Source organism: Podarcis melisellensis, assembly GCF_964234715.1.
Source record: "Podarcis melisellensis genome assembly, chromosome: 17".
Classification (NCBI taxonomy): Eukaryota; Metazoa; Chordata; class Lepidosauria; order Squamata; family Lacertidae; genus Podarcis; species Podarcis melisellensis.
In genome coordinates this window covers 12,878,133-12,899,051 of record NC_138534.1, presented here as the reverse complement: position 1 = coordinate 12,899,051, position 20,919 = coordinate 12,878,133, and the positions used below count along the sequence as shown (strand labels likewise).

Here is a 20,919-nt window from a genome sequence, read left to right as displayed (position 1 = left end):
GTTTAACAGCTATATTTAGAACCTTGGATTTTTGTCCCATTTAACTTGCAATGCACAGAAATACTTGGCTTGCACTGATCCCCTGTTTACATAACCTTTATTAACTTCTTTATGCAGTAGTACAGAAATTACACAACATACCAATGTAATCTGCCTTTTTTATCCCGGATTACGGCTTCCAAATGCTACAGGAATCATATTTTAGGAATATGTCTGTTAAGGCAATTTAAAACGGACACACAAATGAACAATGAGTTGTAAGAGCAGAGACAGAAGTGCCGGACATATTGCTTTAAAGCACACAACCAACTGCTGAGTGGTCTTTTTAAACTTACTTTCTCAGTTTCTGAAAATACATATAACAAATATGGCCCAACCCCAAGGCAACATTCCACGCCTATACATTAAGCAGGTTTGCAAAGAGCTTAGGGTTGGTGACACCAGTTAAGTGCCTTCTGTTCTCTGCCCTAACTGGTTGTCCCAGTGAGCCATGGGAAGCTGGCGGTGGGGAGACAACAATGTCCTTTCCAGTGGAATGAATGGACCATAAACAGCTGAACTCTGGGCTGCATCTCCATTCCCACCCAGCTCCCACCACCCACAACTCTTGCCAATAGCTTTTCACACCTAGTTTGTGATCTATTAAATCGGGCGCTTTCCCTTCTTACTCATTGCTATCATAATAACAACAATAATAAATTTTATTTATACCCTGTCCTCCCCGGCCAGAGCCGGGCACAGGGCGGCTAACACCAGTAAAATTACAATAAAATCATAATATGAAAAAAAGACCAAATTAAAATACAGGTTAAAATGCAATTTCAAATGCAGCCTCATTTTAATAGTAGTCCATACATCAAAACCATAAGGGGAGGGAAACATAAGGGTCAGACTGAGTCCAAACCAAAGGCCCGTGGAACAGCTGTCTTGCAGGCCCTGCTGAAAGATGTCAAGCCCCACAGGGCCCTAGTCTCTTGTGACAGAACGTTCCACCAAGTCGGGGCCAGTGCTGAAAAGGCCCTGGCCCTAGTGGAGACCAATCTAACCACCTTGCGACTTGGGACCTCCAAAGTGTTGTCATTTATGGACCTTAAGGTCCTCCATGCAGAGTGGTTACCCCATTATTCACCCTGGATAGCTCAGCTGGTGAAAGCGGGGTGCTGAGAACACCAAGGCTGCAGGTTCGATCCCTGTAAGGGACAGCTGCCTATCCCTGCATTGTCGGGGGCTGGACTGCATGACCTTCAGGGCTCCAACTCCACAATTCTGTGATTATATGACCACAGTGAAGCTCCAGATCTGAAGTCACACAGGACGTATCGGGGTGTTTTTTCCCCCAGAAGAGATACATTCTGCATCTAATTTGTCAAAAAAGGAAAGAAAAGAGGGAGGACACACACAAAAATGTCTTTATAGACGCCAGGCGAAAACATTCCTCTGGATGTGGACGTGTCCTAAGGTTAAGGACTTCTGGGAAAAGATTTATAATGAATTTAAAAAAATGTTGAAATATACATATTTTTTTTTAAATTAGAGATTTTCTTGTTTTACATTAGTATGTGTAATGTCTCTCCTATTTTTCCCATGTAACATTTTTACAAATCAGTTTCACTTGTTGAGACATTATGGGGGGTGGAGGGGGGGACACAGGACGTATCGTTGCAAGTGCATTCAAAGCAAAAAAAATTCCTTGCATGACATTGGCACGGTTGAGTCTTGTTGCGACTTTGCCATCTCAGAAGGAAAACTGGGTGGTCCAGAGATGGCCCGATGGGTGTGGGGATTGACAAGGCTAAGAAAGCATCCTAATGGCAGCAGCAGGATTCCTATTCCACCTGCATGGCAGCAGCACCAAGGACCTGTCTGATGAAATTTCTCCGCCACAGCCCTATCCAATTTCCCAGTGTATGTTGCCTCCTAACACCATGAGCTTCCGTTTCACTTCTGTGACTAAGAGCAGTTCTTGAAGATATCTAAACCAGAGACATCCAACACAGCGAAAGAGTCACAGAATCAAGTCCATTGCTAAACACTGATGAAAACTGATCTATTCAAAACAAATAGTTTCATGTCCGTGTTTATGTCCGGGTAGATGGACAGATCATTCCATGATCGCAGAACAGACATGCAAGTCCCACTTTGTCCACATCCAAATTTTGGAAGGCACAAAATGTACAATGCCAACACCTTTTCCTTGGATCTTTGATGTGTCTGTAGGATAACTTATTTGGATTAAAGCAACATCTAAAAGACAAATAAACACACACTGCTTTCCTGAGTCTGGAAAGGGCAGAAAAAGCAGTTACAACAGACAACTGAGATAAGAGCTAATGAAAGCACACAAGTTAACCATCATTTAATTACTTGTTAACAAAACTGCATGTTCATAATCTGCTGTTTGAAAAGCACACCTCCAATATTTACTTTCGGCTAAATTAAACTTTATTTGGCTCCTCCGCAGAGGACGGGGCCACTGAGTAAACTTTATGTTGATATTTTGGAAAAACTGCATTTGCTCTGGGACTGCAAATCTGAAGGGGAGCTCAAAACTTCCGCCACCCTTTGTCCCAGCCAGGGCCATTTTTGCTGGCCTTTAAATTGGTTATCTGATGCTAATCAAAGTTATCTGTTTCACTGTCACAAGAGAATCCTGTTAGGGGAACTGATGAGCCGCAAGAGCGGCTGTGTGGGCAAACGCTTTTTGTCACTGCCAATTAGATGCGAGTTGAGATTAACCTTTAAGTGTGACACAGGGTAATGACACTTAGGCGGATTGGGGGAGCGCAGTCGGCACCACACTGCCCCATCAGCAGACAAGGGCTTTCCCTGGTCCCCCTCCTTTGGGCGATGCAGCAGGTATATGTCAGGGTTCATTAGCAGACAGCTCTGAGCTTGTTAAGTGCCAAAGCAGCTCCAGCCAATCGCTATGCAGGAGAGATCTCTCCCTTCCGTACTAAGAACTCCATCTACATGATCCACTTTGACAAGCTTTTAATATTTACTTCTAACTTAACGGTATTTTTCCATGTATAAGACGAAGTTTCTTAATTTTAAAAAAATGCTAAAAATTGGGGGTCGTCTTATAAACGGATTGTGCAGAGGTGGGACGGGCGATTGGTGGCTGCCGTGACCAGGAGATTGTGAGCGGTATTTGGGCGGGTGATTGGTGTTTGTGGCAAGGTTTGCTGGTGAGTGGCTGCTGTGGGAATTGGGTGGGCGATTGGCGGCTGCTGGCGGTGAGTGGGCAGATGATTGGTGGATTCGTTGATGCATGCGATTGTCAGTGGCAGTCTGGCAGGTGAGCCATTGTTAGCAACCCCCCCCCAAAAAAGCTGGGCAATCCCTCCCCCCCCCAAAAAAGTTTAACAACTCTGGGCAATCTCCCCCCATTTCCTCCCAAAAAATAGGGGTCTTATACACTGTTATACCCAGAAAAATACAGTACGTGCAGCGCTACGGTCTGCAAGATAATATTTTCACATTATTAATTCTAAAACCACTGTGTTATTTCATATGTGTGAGTGCCAATTAAGCTTCTTTTGGACTCAAGTGGAATTGAATTGCTCCAGCTGAAGTATCGGGATTAAAGCCAGGCGTTCTCCTCTGTCCACTGAGTAAAGCAATTTTCCTCCAGGGAATTATGGCAAAGAGGGAGGAGAGTCACGTGTTGCCACCTATGCATGATTAGTCCTAACTGGAGTACGGCACGCCCAAAGCTGTCAGCCAAATTGCAGAGAAAACATCGAACTAGTTTTTAGCCTTACCATTCAAGTTCATTAACAGTCCACATACCTTCAGTTTCAAGAAAGCAAATACTTTATTCCATAAAAGAACACTGCTAATAACAGTTATTCCACCAAACTCATCTTTTTAGAAATCTAGGAGCTGTGTTCAGCATTGTTTAAAAAGGTGTTTCCATAGGAACAGCATGTTTTTCTTCTGCTGAGATTGGAGAGGATTTTTTTGGCAACAGAGTGAAGAGGGACTTTAAACATGAACCACCTGCAAGCCTAGAGGAAGCCTATTCACTTAGTGCAAGCGTCATGCTCCTTGATTATTTGGGCAATCACCAGCACATGTTGTTCCTTGGCCTCCTGTTGCCCTTAGCTTTCCCTTCCCTGGTTAAGGAGAACCAGAGTTTACTGTGACAACTGAGTAAACTCAGGTTTCAGACTCCAAGTGTGTTGTAAGCAAACACCACTCTCCCACTCAGGAGCATTCCAGTCCATCTCACAGCTCTGGCCTTGAAGAGTTCTTGGCTAAAGTGGGGCTCCTTTCACCTGAAATCGAGACGGAAAACACGCAGCAGCCGTGGCACCAGTGGCAAAGACAGCGGAGTGGGAGGACTGGGAAGCAGGCGACCGATGAAAAGGAGGAACTTGGAGGCAGAAGGGGAATTTGCAATGCAGATCTGCAAGCATTAGAGGAAAGGTTGGCAGTCAAAAGGAGGAAAGCCAAACAGGTGGCTGGAACGATGGGAGACCAAAGGAAGGAAGGAAGGAAGGAAGGAAGGAAGGAAGGAAGGAAGGAAGGAAGGAAGGAAGGAAGGAAGGAAGGAAGGAAGGAAGGAAGGCAGGCACATGGTAATAGTTTTCAGCTGCCCGGCTAATCAAAGAGATCTTCCCCTCCAGGGACAATTAAACTGATGCCAAAGAAGAGAAAAAAGATAACCAAATATTCTGAAAAAGCCTAAGTGCTTTTTGACATATTGTGTGTTGTGTTGTTTTTAAAAAAGGTTAACTCATCTTTACCCCAAAAACCTGTCCTTTAGATGTATTAAAAGGAAGATTCGCTTCCACAAACAGAAAAGTTGTCCACTTAATAACTTCTTTAGGTTATGACGATAATTTCTCCAGCAGTGCCTTTCCTGCTGCTGTGCCATCTTTAGTCCTTTTTTTAAGCTTTGGAATAATACTTTTTAGTCCGGCTTTTACTTCTGTTGCCACTTCCTGATCGGAGCTCTGAAGAAGGCTATAAACAAAAAGAAAATATCAAAAATCAGAATTACAATCGGAATGAAATGTGACAAGCAGACAGAGAAGTCAATGCTTGGCAGTCCATCTGCTTTGCCAAAGCATCCATTGGGATAGTTGCCTAATAGCAAATAGCAGCAGTTTACCGTATTTTTCGCTCTATAACACGCACCCGACCATAACACGCACATAGTTTTTAGAGGAGGAAAATCCGTAGGCATGCCACCCGTAGGCATTCCCTCCATAACACGCACAGACATTTCCCCTTACTTTCTATGGTGCAAAAAATACGGTATTTTCTTAAATTCTGAAGCATTTAATTTCGATGTTGGCCATCTCAACAGGGGCTAACATGGACACTGGGCTGTCAGAATACACAGGAAAGTGAGCAGCCAAAGAATTTACAAAATATAAATCATTGTTCTTCAAAACTGCAAAAAAGGAATAAAGCTTGCAAGTATCTTACTTTTAATTCACCAAGGAAAATGGTCTTAAGAAGAAAATGTTTGCACTGACAGTAGTATTAATAGGGCTAAAACACAGCTGCAAAGGAAGATCCAGGCATAGTTCCAGGGAAAACCACACAGACCAGTTTGGAGAACTTTTTCTGTATCCCAGTTAGCGAGTGGCAGCCTCACATTTGACAAAGGAGCCCTGTGCCTTGATCGGAAGTTGGAGTGGCAGATTCATTTCGAACTGCAGTTATTTTTATCATAACCTTCTGATTAAATGAGCACACACACCCCGCCTTGCAGGTTTTTTTTTTTTAGATACATAATAAGGATTATGTTGCCAAACCAAACAGAATGGGAGAAGAATTAATGTGGCTTGCGGAGTGATTAAAAATCTGTTTCTCAATGTGACCTAAAGCAGGATGGCAAGGGAGTCAAACTGTTCTGCCTTATCCCAAAAGCACAGCGTTGTTAGTTTGAAGCAGTAGGCTGCAGAGTTTGCATGCCTTTAATGCCTTGGTACGTTAGAGAACCTGTTTGCCCTGGCCTGAGAAGAGCTCCTTCCATTTGTGGAAGTGACTCCAAGCTAGCAGAGGACCTCGCTGGAAGAAGGGCGGCAGGAAGCAAGGTGAAAGTCCGCTCCACAAGGGCCCCTTGCAGATCAGCGCACCAGATCCCCTTCTCTCCCAGATCACCCCCTAACCCCCCCAGGGCAGTTTCCTAGGGGGAAGCAGGAATTGTAAGCACCGCGAGCCTAAAGACCTGCTTCTAGTTTCACCTTATCCACTATTTGGGATCTTTTGGGGGGCGTTTGGGAGTGGATGAAAAAACCTGCTAATCAGAGGAAGCATTTCTGAATTCAACATTGGCATGCATGTCAGGCCACTATCCCAATAAACTCCCACAATGGCCTTGGTCCAGTATACTTGAAGGAGCGTCTCCACCCCCATCGCTCTGCCCGGACACTGAGGTCCAGCTCCGAGGGCCTTCTGGCGGTTCCCTCATTGCGAGAAGCCAAGTTACAGGGCATCAGGCAGAGGGCCTTCTCAGTAGTGGCGCCCATCCTGCAGAACGTCCTCCCACCAGATGTGAAAGAGAAGAACAACTACCAGACCTTTAGAAGACATCTGAAGGCAGCCCTCTTTAGGGAAGCTTTTAATGTTTAACAGACCACAGTATTTTAATACTTTGTTGGAAGTCGCCTGGAGTAGCTGGGGAAAGCCAGCCAGATAGGTGGGGTATAAATAATAAATTATTATTATTACAACACTTTTGCACCCTGGTAACAAACACAGGCAAGAACCAGGTGCAGCAGCCCCAGAGAGAAGGTGGAAATGTGCCCTGCCTGAACAGATATTGCAGCAGTCCCCCCCCCCCCGCCATTGCCCCTTCTAGAGATGAACCATCTCTTGCTAAGCAGGGGCAATGGGCACATCCAGGATGCTGGTGCCTCTTGGGGCTTGCTATTAATCTTAGGGGAAGGGAAGCCAAAGATGTAGGAAGCCAGCTGGTGACTTGAGCAGAGAGACAAGTTCACGTTCCCTTTCTGTGCCCTGGTGTCACCCCAAAGGAGAAACTGGCCTCTCTTCCGGAGGGGCGGGCTGAATCTGTACCTAGAGCCCACAGATTTCAAACTCATGCTTCGAACCCTGTCAGGATACTGCCCGAAGCCGTGCTGCCCTGCAGATCCTGCAATGAATTATGGTAAGGTTACCAGATTTTCCCCCCAATGAATCTGGGGACACTTTTCAACTTCAATAGAAATGGTAGGATTTTGTCAGGGGACTGATTTGTAAATTCGGGGACATCTGGTAACCTTAAATTATGGGCTGCCCCTCACACCACTCTGCACCCCCTCTATGCTGGCAGCAATACAGGGAGCAGCCGGGGGCTGGGGATGATGAAAAAGGGGAGAAATATTTTCTTCCCTTCAGCCCCCACCCTGCTGCCCCCCTGCCAGTGGTGGGTGTGTCAAGAGGAGTGCAGCTGTTGCTCTGGACAGGCAAGGGAAAAGGCTGTGCTTTAAAATGCTACCTTTTCTCGCTGTTTCCCAGAGGAGCAGCGGCAGAAGTTTCCTCCATCCCCTGCCTTACCAGCAGCAGCAACAGGGGTGTGGCAGCAAAGAAACACAACATGGTTCCTGCATTTCAGGGGGTTGGACTAGATGGCCCTTGGGGTCCCTTCCACAACTCTAAGATTCCAGGGTTCTATGGTCACAGAGGAACTGGCCTGGCCTGGCCTGCCTCTTCCTCTGTGGCTCACCTGGAGGGCCTGCCTTGGGACCCACCTGCTCATCAGACGTCATGCTGTAGTTCAAGCGTCGTACTGCAGTATAACAATCTTGAAATTTTATTATCTACTAAGTAATGCATATGTACACATACACACACACACACAGACAGACACAGGTCCATTTGAAAACTAATACGACTTTCAGAAAAGCTGCTGCTCAGTCAATGGCAGCCCCCGCTAAGTTGCATCAGCATTCCACTGAAAGCAAGGAAGAGAGACTAGAACTCTAAAAATGGAAAAGGAAACATTTGAGATGCAGCTGAACACCAAGAAACTCTGAAGACTGGCCAAATATCTTATGTGAGTAAAAAATTGGGAGGATCACTCATTTAAAGCACACTCGACAGCCGTACTTGAAGAGGGCTGCAGGACAACAGGAATATACACATTCTAAGCAAAGTTCAGCATTTTTTAGCAGAGCAACTGAGCCATTCTATACCAGGATTTCCCACATCTCTGTAGAAGAAGAAAACTTCACAGTAAAGGTTGAAAGAGCTCTTCCCAAATCTTTATGCGACATCTGCATGCGGGATTAGAGATTTCAAAGGAATTAAGTGTGCTTGTCAAATGCAAGGGATCTGTTCCAAAGTGTCATGCAAAAATCCCTATAGATCTATATTAGAAAGCCAGCAGCTGAGTGTTAAAACTCCACATTAATATAATAAACCTATCGGCAGACGCTTGATTTAAGCCTGCTGCATTTGTAGTGACCCAGAGAGTCAGGGAGGTTATTTTACTTTGTGTCAGAAGAAGCACTAAAAATGGGGGCGGTGAATTACGAGATAGGATACTGGAAAGCAAGGACTTATGCAGAAAGGGCCAGATCCGTTTACAGATGTCAGAGGAGCTGGTCACTTGAGGGCTTCAGTTCAACTGTCCCTCCAGCAGCACCTTTGCTGATTTGTGCCCTTTCAGTTTGCTTTTACCAGCTGACCCCTTAGACCTGAAGGCATCTATCTGCTTTGGGTAAAGAAGGGGCAAGTTAATAGAGGGAGCAATTAAGGAGCCTGCTTTAGTTGAAGGGGGCAGGAAGATGTGGCATTTAGTTCCCCTTCCACTCCTCCGTTTCTGTGATGCACTAAACGCGTCCACTGATCGCTTTCATTGAACAGTACACGTTGCCATAGTGATCAACATCAGGAGCTGGGCTGCCAAATTAAGGCAAGGCAGAAATTAAGACCCAACTTGGAAACATCTTTGGCGGATTTGCTGTGAAAGGGAATTTCTGCACACAAAAGCAGGGGCTCATTAGCGCAAGTCGTTCATGTGCCACCGATTACGGCTAAGACACTTTTATGAGCGAGGAAGGGGCTGTAAATACTTCCATTTAACTGGGCTGCCAAACGCAGTACCATAAAACAAGCAAAGCGGCTCCTTTTGAGCTGCTTGCTTCAGGTGTGAGCCAACGATGGAAAGGGAACGGTTCAAAAAAGGCTGCAGCATCGCTCTGGGCGACACCCAAAGGTGCCCACCTGCTTGCACAATGAGAACCTACCGTATTTTTCGCTCTATAGGATGCACCCGACCATAGGACGCACCTTGTTTTAGAGGGGGAGAACAAGAAAAAAAAATTCTCCAACTCTCTGCTCAGCGCCCCTTCAGTGAAGCAGCAGGAGAAATGGAGCCCCTTCCATTTCTCCTCCTGCTTCACTGAAGGGGCGCTGCGCAGCTCTCCCTCTCTGCTGAAGCCAGGAGAGTCTTGCTCTCCCGGCTTCAGCAAAAGGAACCCGAAGCCTTTGGAGCGCAGCGCGAGGTCCTGCTGCCTCAAGCCTTTGGAGCACAGCGGGACCTCGCGCTGCGCTCCAAAGGCTTCAGTGCCCTCTCGCTCTCCAGGCTTCAGCGAAAGCAATGCGTAGCCTCCGGAGCATGGAGGGAGCGCTCCCTCTGCGCTTCGGAGGCTTCGCGTTGCTATCGTTGAAGCCAAGGAGCCTGCATTCGCTCCATAGGACGCACACACGTTTCCCCTTAATTTTTGGAGGGGGAAAAAGTGCGTCCTATAGAGCGAAAAATACAGTATTTCTGCAGCAGGATTTCACTTCTCTCTCTCCCCGCCCCCTCCTCAGTGCAGACTTTGAGATGCACACAGCAGAGGAAGAGGAGCCCCATTGCTCCCACTACGATGCATCTCATGTTCTCAGTCAATGCTGGCTAAATTATACGCCTTGAAGGGGCAACCTCTATGGTGTGAACTCACTGAGGTAGGTGGAATTACCATACAAATGGCAATCATCGGTTGCTCCTGAATGTAAACGCTTGTTGCTTTCTAAAGATAAACCAAATAACACCTTGAAACACGAGATGGCACAATATTACAAGGTATTAGAAACCCGTGGGAAGTCTTTCAAAAGCAATTCCAGATTAAGAGTACTGCACAGAAGGGATTTCCTGGCACTTTTTGGTCAGGCTAGCAAAAAGCAAGGAGAAAGATCTAGCTTTCAAGGCAATGCAGTGATGCTTAACTAGTCAAGCAAAGGCTACATCCCGATTGCAAACAGAAGACCAGCATAAGGCATCTATGACTGTAGCAGATAAGAAAGAAAAAAGAACAGGGAAGTAACAAAGCACAATGAAGCTGTTTTGCTGCCTAAAGCATATGCAGCATTTTACTGCTAGTTCAGTCATTAAATGCAGTACATACCGACACAGAATAATCGCACCACGATTGACGTTTGCCCAGGTCTTCAGAAGATCAATGCCCACGTGCTCTACGAGTATTTTTGCAAAACATTCTGTTAAAAATAAAGACCAGGTTAGACACCACACAAACCCATTTAAAACTTTCCGTAAAGGGGTTTTAACACTTGTAAATTGTATATTCACAGACCACCTCAGAACCATTGACTATTCAATACATTTGTAATAAAGGTAAAGGGACCCCTGACCATTATGCCGAGTCATGGCCGACTCTGGGGTTGCGACGCTCATCTCGCTTTATTGTCTGAGGGAGCCGACGTACAGCTTCCGGGTCATGTGGCCAGCATGACTAAGCCGCTTCTGGTGAAACAAGAGCAGCGCACAGAAATGTTGTTTACCTTCCCGCCGGAGCGGTACCTATTTATCTACTTGCACTTTGACGTGCTTTCAAACTGCTAGGTTGGCGGGAGCAGCGACCAAGCAATGGGAGCTCACCCTGTTGAGGGGATTCAAACCGCCGACCTTCTGATCAGCAAGTCCTAGGTTCTGTGGTTTAACCCATAGCGCCACCCGCGTCCCACATTTGTAATAGCCAGGCCTTAATTTCGGAGCGATGCTAAGAAATAACCGAGACTGTAACAGCAGAATCCTCTATCTCAATTTAACGGACAGGATGGCAAGAGCTATTTCCGATGTGGACACCGATGTGACAAACTGAAACCTTCAGGCCCACAAGACCAGTTATGGAAGAGTGGGGCAGTTCCATATTTCACAGCACCAAGAGCTTAAAATACCCCCACAGTTCTTTGCATAGAAAGCACCTGCCATGCTCGTGGATGCACTGCAGGGGGCTGGACGAGATTACCACTGGGGACTCTTCCAACTCTGATGTATTTGCAAAATAAGGAAAATGTCCAGAAACTTCAGTCGGTTTAACAAGGGGGCTTTGCAAGCAGGTAAGGATTTGAAAAAATTGTGAGTGGTACCGGTTGGTGGGGACACAAAACCAACCCCACCCTAGTACAAATTCATAGGCTCAAATGGGAAAGTGGATTATCAAGATCAAATCAACTGCAGCTGTAGGTGAGAGATTATACTCTGCGTGACGGCAATTTGTTTAGAACCCATTTGCCTTGAGTTGACTTTCTCCTGTGCCCCCCAATCTCCCCCACCAGCAGCAGTGCCTGAACTCACCTGGCACTGCAAGTGCAACAACCAAACTCTTGGATCGCACTAGCAGAGAATACTAGGCGCTCTCTCTATTAGCTGCGCAAATAGACTCCTGTCAGCAACGTCCCTTCCGTATCCAGCCCCCGACTTCCACAGAAGTAGTACACAAGAGGCCCAATTAATGGAACTTAGGATGCAATTCTCTAAGTACATTCCTGGGAGAAAGGACCACTGAACTCAGAGGGCCTTACTTCGGAGCAGGTATATAGGGTTGCACTGCCACCGACATGACAGCTGTTTGGCCCGCTAAGGGTGAAGGAGAGCTCCTTCCAAGCTGTGCTGCTTTTAAGCTTGGATGATGCGAAGTCTATAAAATCTCCTGGACACTTCCAGGGCGGAAGCATGCATTTAAACACTTCAAGCAAAGAGTTTCAAGGTTAACAGTTAGTGCAGACGAGCCTTTGCTTCCCCTCCCACGTTGTCCCTTATGCATTTAGACAGACTGTGACGAGTGACTCCACTGTCTTTTGCAGAATTACTAGCATACCTTCCCGGCCGCTCTCCTTCATTTTCTTGTCTTGCTCAACCAGCCACTTCAGAACCAGGTGACCTGCTGGATGCTCTGCAATATGAAGCTTTGAAAAGAACAGGAAAAGTCAATTCCCTGCAGTGCTTTTACTTCCCTCGCTGTATAACAATCTGTGCCTTTCGAAATGCCAGGAATCAGATCAAGGCTCAGGCATATTTAGAAATGCTGCCTACAAACAAAATCTGTTTTCTCCACATGACTAAGTGGTACATTAAGTAATCAGGGGTGGCCAAATGGAAAGCCATTCAGAACATTTAAATAAGTTTAGAGGCCTGGCTGTTTGTTTAGACATTAAGCACTGGAGTTTCTACTAAATTTAAGCTACCCATCATCTTACTTTCACTTCATTAACTAGCTATCTTTCCTGCCTTTTGATTTCTTAAGCAATTTTAGTGCTGCAGAATTAAATATTTTAGGTGGTTAAAATACGCAAAAGTTTTATCTGCCAAGTGCTTACAATGACATTACAAGCAGATATACCAATACAAAATTTAAGATATTGGTACCATTTAGGCAAGTGACCAAATATGCCACACGCTGAAATTATGGAAATAAATTGTATATTTGGCATAGTATAGTCAGTGGTTCACACAGCTGTAAAACCACAAAAGTAGTCTACTTACTCCAAGCTAGAACATTTACAACCTCATTCAGCTACAAGAAACGATGTTATCCTAAGTTTCAGGAACAAGTAAAAAATAATGGGTTCTACCCAACGCTGCGTGAGCCGAGTTCCACTTGCACAATGGGGCTTCCGTTCCTTCTTCACCCCCACCCCTGTAAACCTTCTCCAGAGGGGCCCCCAGGCCTGGTTTTGAGCTAGGGCAGAGGGTTACAAGAGAGAAAGAGGACGTTGTGTTGCCTGCACAAAGCCCGCTGCCCAAGTAGAGCTGCAGTTCTGGAAACAGCCCAACAATTTGCTCCTTATCATTTAAAAATGATCCAAAAATTGTGCTTAAAAAAAAAATCTCATTATCTACTTATCATTCCTTCGGCATGGAAGAATTATTATGCAGTCCCTTCCAGATGGATCCCAGGATCCTGCATGAGACTCAACAAGCCCTTTGCTGTAGTCCAGTGCTTGAAGCAGGATAAATTGGTTTATCCCAATTTGATAGCCAAACTGCAGCAGATCCCAGGAAGGGCCCCCCAATTCATAACTCTCCATTTCAGGCACAGTTACCTCTCCATCTTTGCCCCCTGGAACCATCTCTCTTGCCGCGAGGCCAGCAATGGCCTTCATAGCTGGCTGGACGTCGCCAACGGCCGCCTTGAGGATCCCCGTCACCACAATGAACGTTGCCTTGTCCATCACCATTTCTTCAGCATGTTCGTTCAGGTACTTTAACAAGGCGGGAGAAACAGCTTCCAGAAGTTCACGGCGGCGAACATCTACATCTTTTTTACTGTTGGAATAAAAAGCAGCTCTTTTACTGACGGGATTTGGTTTGCTACAACATAATCCAGTCACTCCAAATTGTCCAATTTAAAATCCAAACATAGCCCTCTCTTTGCTTTCTCCCCAGAACGCACTAAATATAACCTGCATAAATGGAAAATTGGTTACGGTTTTACACCTCAATTCAGAATGCCACAGAAGCATGAGTGATTATACACGTGGCAATGTTGCGATGAGAGGGAGCTGTCCGACAAGCACAAAATAAGCATGCAGAACTGCTCTTCTTTACATCGTAGCTGAGAGGTATGGGAGCTCCATGCCGACATTCCTTCCATCCCGTAAGAAATAGCTGGATCTGAGGATTAACCTTCAGGAAATCACCAAAACACCCCCAGGTAGTCCTGTTCACATTAATAGCAGACCCTCGTCCACCTGCCACTGAGGGGGAAAAGCCTGGCTGCATCTGCACAGAGAGGCCCCTTTCTTAGAACCAGCACTGCTTTTTGGGGGGGGGGGAGCTACATGTGGGGCCGAGGCAAGTGCCATAATTGCAAGGGATGGAGAAACAAGCTGCCACACGTTCATGGTGGCTGCATGTGGCCCTCGTAGAGAGAAACCAGTTATGGTTCCCTTATTCACAGATGGTGGATTTCAAGCGGGGACCTTCCACCTGTTGTTTGGGGGGGGGTGCGCATACTGTGACAACGAGGGCAGCTTCCTTTTTTTGTGTCTGGAGTACGTATTTTCAGCTCCATAAGACACATTTTTTCCCTCCTAAAAAGTAAGGGGAGATGTCTGTGCATCTTATGGAGCAAAAGCGTGGTCCCTGGAACCGAATTGCCCAGGGGCAAAAAGCAGATCATGCTTTTTTTTAAAAAAAGAGGGAAGGGGGTGTTGAAACAAAGCCACTGATCGTTTGCCTATGGGGAGAGAGATATGGGACGCTAGAGATAAAGGAGGCTGCCTGGGAGTGGGGAGGTAAAGACAGCAAACTTGCAAAGGGGGAAAACAGAAAGACTAAAGCAATAAGGAGAGAAATTAGAAGAAAAGGAGGAGCAACAAACTACTAAGGAAAAGACACTTCACTAAGGCAAACAAGAGGGAAGGGAGTGTTGAAAGGAAACAGCTGATCGGTGGAATTGGAAGAAAGATAAGGGACACTAGCTGAGGCTGCCTGGGAGGGGGGAGGTAAAAGCCCATGGATCCTCAGGATTTTTGCACTGGGTCACCACAAATTCACCATCAGATCACGTAGCATGTCCATGGCTACATCCTGTACCAAAAAAATCACGCACCCACTGTTGCGTGGGGCCGCAATGGTGCAAAAACGTGGTTACAAAGCACGGATCCACAGGGATCTTCGGGATTTTTGCATTGGGTCACCCCAAATTCACCATCAGATCACATGTCTGTGGCCACGGCATGAATCACAAAAACCATACATCCACTGTTTTGTTCAGAATATTTTTTTCTTGTTTTCCTCCTCTTAAAACTAGGTGCGCCTTATGGAGCGAAAAATACGGTATTTCTAGCCATATTTATTATGTTTAAATCACGGGTTAGACACTCTAGGATGCAGCAGGGTAAACGTGTGCTCAATGCAAGACATTTCCACTATGGTGCAGCCAGCCACTTCCACTCCCTGGGAGCAGATGCAAATGTACACAAGCAGTGTGAACAAATGGTGATCATCTCATAGCTTTCCTCTCCAGCCTCCACTCTTGTTAACAGAAATGCCACGGGGAAAGGCCTGTTCTGCTAGTTTCCTTTCGTTCAAATAACTGCTTTTCTGCACAACTGGCAGACAATGTTAAATTTGGACGTCCACAAAACTGTGGAAATGGCATTTTCTGCTTACCTATAAGCATTTCCATCACCCTGTTCCAGGATTTTGATTATCGCTGGTGAGAAATACGCAGTATCCCTGGGACTTAACAGGTACAAGAGGACTTTCCTTCCATATTTGTTATTTACAATGCTGGTTAAGGAATCGCTAATTTCCTAAAAGAAGAGGAAAAGCATTGTTAGTGGAAGATTGTTTTCAACAACCAATTTCATTTTTAGTTACTTGGAGAGGGATCACAATCTTGGCTCATAGTTTTCACTGCTACTGTAATACATGCAATACACCCATGTAGGGATGTCCATCCCAAACACAGACAAAAACATGTACACTAGACAGACAGTAGCCATGCCTTCCATCTGCAGGTACAGTTAGTATAAACTTTTTAGATATGGATTAATGGCAAAATTATTTTGAGGAGCCCAGCTTTGTTCATCAATGCTTATTTTATTCTCAAGTTAGAGGAAAGGTGTCCATCCCATGTGCAGTCTAACAAGACATCTATTTTAACTTTTTCTATGAACACGTTCCTACAAGGCTCCAGCATGTGATTGCTGCCTGACTTCCAGCCAGTGCTCTCTATTTTGCACAGAAGCCTGAGGCAGATGAAGTCACGACAGAACCGTGCCCCTTGACGTTGCCTGAAGACGGATTCATCCATTTTATCTAACGCAGGTGGCAACGCTGCACTTATTAGACAGAGAGGTGAGGATAGTTTGGGAAATAGTTATAAAATATTGCAAAAGACTTCCACGTTCCTTATTTTAATGAAGTAGCTGTCAATAGATTCATGCAGCGTTACCACCTTCTATGAACGATGTGGAGACCTCTTTGGGTGCATTTTGCAGTTATAAACTTGCCAAAGAATTCAATGCACATGAGACCTAGATTCTACATAACAAAATCATGGTCTGCGTGTAATGCTAACCCAAACCATGGCTAAGCACAAACAAGCAGGCTCCAAATCACAGCTTTGCTCCTCCTGCCATGCGGGGGTTTGGACTAGATGATCCCTGGGATGCTTCAAACTCTACAGTTCTGTGATTCTATGTAGGGGAGGGGAACAGAAGAACCATGTGCTGCAACACCCTGTTTTTGACTGGGTGTACATTTATAGATAAGGGACGCGGGTGGCGCTGTGGGTTAAACTGCAGAGCCTAGGACTTGCCGATCAGAAGGTCGGTGGTTCAAATCCCCACCACAGGGTGAGCTCCCATTACTCTGTCCCAGCCCCTGCCAACCTAGCAATTCGAAAGCACACCAGTGCAAGTAGATAATTAGGTACCGCTCCGGCAGGAAGGTAAATAGCGTTTCCATGCACTGCTCTGGTTCACCAGAAGTGGCTTAGTCATGATGGCTACATGACCCGGAAGCTGTACGCCGACTCCCTCGGCCAGTAAAGCAAGATGAGCACCGCAACCCCAGAGTCAGTCACAACTGGACCTAATGGTCAGGGGTCCCTTTACCATTATTTTTATAAATTGGACCTTGAAATTTATCATATAGTCTGAAATGGTGCAAGCTGAAGTATCATGTATTTTGATACTGAAGAGCAGTATTGCCCCGGGAGGAATATTTTAATTCTTTGCATAATCACTCACTAGGTAGCCAAGCGATTCAGCATAGCTTGAGAGTTTCCAGCACAGATACCATCTCAAATCAAAGCAGTGAATAAATGGAGCATGCTATGGCATCCCAAGCAACAGCAAAACCACCACAATGAAGTTAGTTTTGTCTTACAAGAAAATAAACCTGAAATGTTTGAAAACCAGGCCTAAAAACACGTGAGCGTTTCCAGTGTAATTTACACCTTGTTACTAAGTGAAACAGGAAATCTTGAGAATTTTAGGAAGTCAGACTACTTACAGATATAGTTAGCTGTTTCACAAGTTTAGTGTCATCAATGCAGTCAAATGCCGCCAGCAAAACTAAGTGTGAGAATTCGCCCTGAAATAGGAACCAGAAAGCAAGAACATAAGACATAGAAGCCCGATTAACCAAGCAGCTGGTCTAACATGTTCCAATGAACTTGCTAAAGATCAACAATGACTATTCATCTCACACAATAACAAGTTCCATCATACTAATTCTCATGCACAATTACTGGGAATTAAGCCTCACTTAACTCTGAGAGACTTACATCTGAGTAAATGTGCTTAAGGTTTCATTTGTTTTTTTCATTTGTTCATTTGTTTCATCATCCATCAGTTGTTTCTGTGTAAAGCAGAGCTATTTCAAATGAAGAATTAGAAGTCCTGCTTCTATTTTTGGCCCTTTGCTATGGAATTCGCAATTTTGTCTAGGTTCAAATCTCTTCCTTAAAGTCATGTATATTGATGTTTCATACATAAGCTTGAACACTTGAGAATAAAACTTCTCAATCCATGCAGTTCCAATTGAAAATAAGGCCACAACAGTGATTTTTTTTAAGCCGCACTCCTAAGACAAACTTGCTTCTGAGTAAATATGCACAGGATTCTGCTGCTCAAAATTACCAAACACATCTTTAAAAATACTCACATTAGCTATTTTTTCAACATAAGTCTTCATGGTTTTCATAATGACTTTTCTGTCCTGACAAGAGAAATGAAGAAAAAGCAATAAATTAGCGTGTGAGGCCAACAAGCTTTAAAATGAACGCAGAGCCGATGCATGTCGGGTTTCTGACTTCAGAATGTGCAACATTTCAGCAAATATACCCATTTGGAGGAGGCCAAAGAGTCCTTGAGAAGCTAGAAATCCTTTTGAACCCCACTTCTATATAAAGGATGGAAAGCCGCCCTGCAGATGACTGTTAAAGTACGTCATGCAATATCCCATTTCTCCCCCCGCCCTCCCCATTCTGCTCTCTATTAACTTCCCCCCTTTCTCCATATTTCTCTGTAATCTCATCTCTGCTCCCACCTCACTTCATTCTGCTTTTTGTTGTTTATCGTCTCTTTACCTCCCCTTGTCCAGTTCAACTACAACATGCAATCTCTTAGAAATTCACAGCAGGTCAAGGCAACATGCCTGGCTGGCTGAGACATGCTGGAAAAAGACTAGGACCACGGCCCCGTTGCACCCCTGAATCCAGGGAGACAAAGAGCACTGCAGACACAGAGGAAGACCTTCTTCTCCCATCTCTCCTCTCTTTGCTGATGGGCTTGGACACCTTTCAATGTTCCACAAAGAGGCATTTTAACTCCCTATGGCAGGGACATCCAACTCCCGATCTACACCCGGGGGGGGGGGGGCTAGCAGTGATCTACCCATTTGGGGGTGGGGACGGGGACCAATGTTGTCGAGCTTTTTTCATAGCAGAAAGTCAAAAGCTGCCAAGCTTTTTTTAGGAGGCCAAACCAAAGTTGTTCAGCTTTTTAAGGGGAACCCCCATAGTTCTGCTGCTTTGGGTAGACATTGCTAACCACGTAAAAAACCTGGCTGCAGTAACTCCCTCTTCCATCTTTGCAATCGTGCGCAAATCAAGGACACAGCGAGTGGGTGGGGACAGATGCTCTCCTCCCCCCCCCCCGAGGAAAATGAGCCCGTAATCTACTGCTAGCACCAGGGGATCGACCTGTCGATCGCAGTCGACTACTTGAACATCCCTGCCCTATGGGATGCAAAATAAGCAAGCTGGGTGCTGCAACCAGCTTGAAAGTCTTCAGTATTTTGGGAAAGCCCTGGAAGAGATCCTGACAGCACTTCAGCTTATGTACAAGTCTCAGCTTTAAGCATTTACATAATGAAGGCGCAGCTCTCTCTCTGAAGTTTGAATTTTCAGCATGCTTGCCAAGGCACCATGATAAGCACTGTCATTTCATTTGAGGCGCAAGGCTAGTCATAAAGCCTCCTTAGTACCTTTTAGATACTAATTCTAACAAAAGGGTTGGGCATTTCCATTCTTTTATGTCTCACAATCACATTTGTCAAAGTCAGGCACAGCCAAGTAGCGATGGGAAAAGGCTCCCCAGTGAAACTTTTTAGAAAGGTCTCACCAATTCTCATTTGATCCACACGGACTCTGCATACAAACCTTGGGGGTCCCATGCCACAGGCAATGCATGGCGACTCTGGCTCCATCATGCGTGTGTGCCAAGTAGATTACAGATTCTCTGATTGACTCAATCATTTCCTAGACAAAGCCAGATTTAAGGAGATGGATTTAATGAATTTAACACAAATCAACTACCATAATATAAATGGCATTATTCTGATCAGCTCTGTGGGCCTGCGTTATCTTTCCTTACAACCAGGAATGGAAAGTATTTCAAATTCTCAGAACCAGAGTAGCACAAGAGCAACTAAAGAGAACAGCCTGAGGCCACTGGCACGACAAAGAACAGAGTGCTTTGGTCACAATCATCCCAGGGCTATCAGCATTTAATAAGGAAGAATGTCTAACTTCAGGTATGCAAATGCAGCCAGAAAGAAACCAAGAGCTGAGCACCCTGATTCAGCCCTGTCCTGCTTCAAGGCATGATGCCTGGCAAGTTGTGCCAGGAAGTGGGAAGGGTGCGCATCCCATCAAGACCACGCAGATCCTCTGAAGTGCCTTCGTTATGCTTCAGGTTCCTAATCCAGCTAGCGGAGGAGGCACAGGAGCTGCTAAGAGACACAGCTCTGCGGAGTAGACAAGCCTGGCATGCACTTGTACTGTTTATTCGTTAACATGAAACCAGATCAAAACCCATAGCTGTGCCAATACTTACCGATCTCTGTTTTGGGGTAGCATGGATAAAGAAGTCCAGAAAGACTTTATGCACCAAGGAATGCTTTATCACAGCCTCCCTGCAAGATGAAACAGGGGGGAAACAAACAGAGGTCTGTACTTACATAATACCATGACATGGAACTGCACGGCAGAGAATTGTAACGGAAGTTAGATACACCTGCAGTTGCATCCAGAGCAGGCTAGTTGTCAAGCCAGAGAACCAATCTGTGCACAGGACTTGGCTGCTTTCCTATGTGTCTCCTTGCCGCTCTCCAGATGTTAACAGACCACAAGTCCCATCCGCCCCAACCCAATAGTCAATGGTTAGAGATCAGAGGATTTGGGGCACATCAACCTCTGGAGGGTCCCCGTTTCCCCACTCCTGCTTTTAAGGAGAGAGAGAGACCCAAAAGGCAAGAAGAAGCACTGGGGACTGATTTTGTTTTTGAAGAGCCTTCGATGTTCCCACATTAAATAAGTCATCTTGGAAAGATCTGCTGGGCTTTCACCAGCTTAAGTGTTTACATTCAAAATGGAACGGTTTCAAAGTTATCTCAAAAGACGTTAAAAGTGATGAATTAATATGTTTAATTTCATAATCTGAAGATCTAAGGATGTTAATGTTTAAGTTAAATTTCATAAAAATTGGGATTTGGAAAACCGTTAAAAAGATATTCAATGAAATTCAACCAAGGGGAAGCGAGGAAGTCACTTAACAAAGTTAGTAACTGTAATTTTCAATAAGGCTATGATTTATGTTTGTTTGTCTTGTGTGTTTGTTTGTTTATAATATTGTGAAAACTAATAAAAAATTTGAAAAACAAAACAAAACAAAAGACGTTAAAAGGGATGAGAACACACTTTATGCTCC

General features: G+C 45.2%; 1 protein-coding gene across 1 annotated transcript in view; it reads right to left on the bottom strand.

The window, feature by feature from the left end:
* Nucleotides 1-4,677: 4,677 nt before the first annotated feature.
* Nucleotides 4,678-20,919, bottom strand: part of PUM3 (pumilio RNA binding family member 3) — a 31,407-nt gene continuing 15,165 nt past the window's right edge. The window contains exons 9-17 of the mRNA XM_081894224.1: nt 20,047-20,125; nt 19,371-19,469; nt 17,873-17,926; nt 17,219-17,299; nt 15,368-15,510; nt 13,294-13,516; nt 12,069-12,156; nt 10,356-10,446; nt 4,678-4,971 (exon numbers count right to left, since the gene is read on the bottom strand). Of these exons, the coding sequence (XP_081750350.1) occupies nt 4,836-4,971; nt 10,356-10,446; nt 12,069-12,156; nt 13,294-13,516; nt 15,368-15,510; nt 17,219-17,299; nt 17,873-17,926; nt 19,371-19,469; nt 20,047-20,125 (994 nt within the window). The 3' untranslated portion in view covers nt 4,678-4,835. The remainder of the gene's footprint in view (nt 4,972-10,355; nt 10,447-12,068; nt 12,157-13,293; nt 13,517-15,367; nt 15,511-17,218; nt 17,300-17,872; nt 17,927-19,370; nt 19,470-20,046; nt 20,126-20,919) is intronic.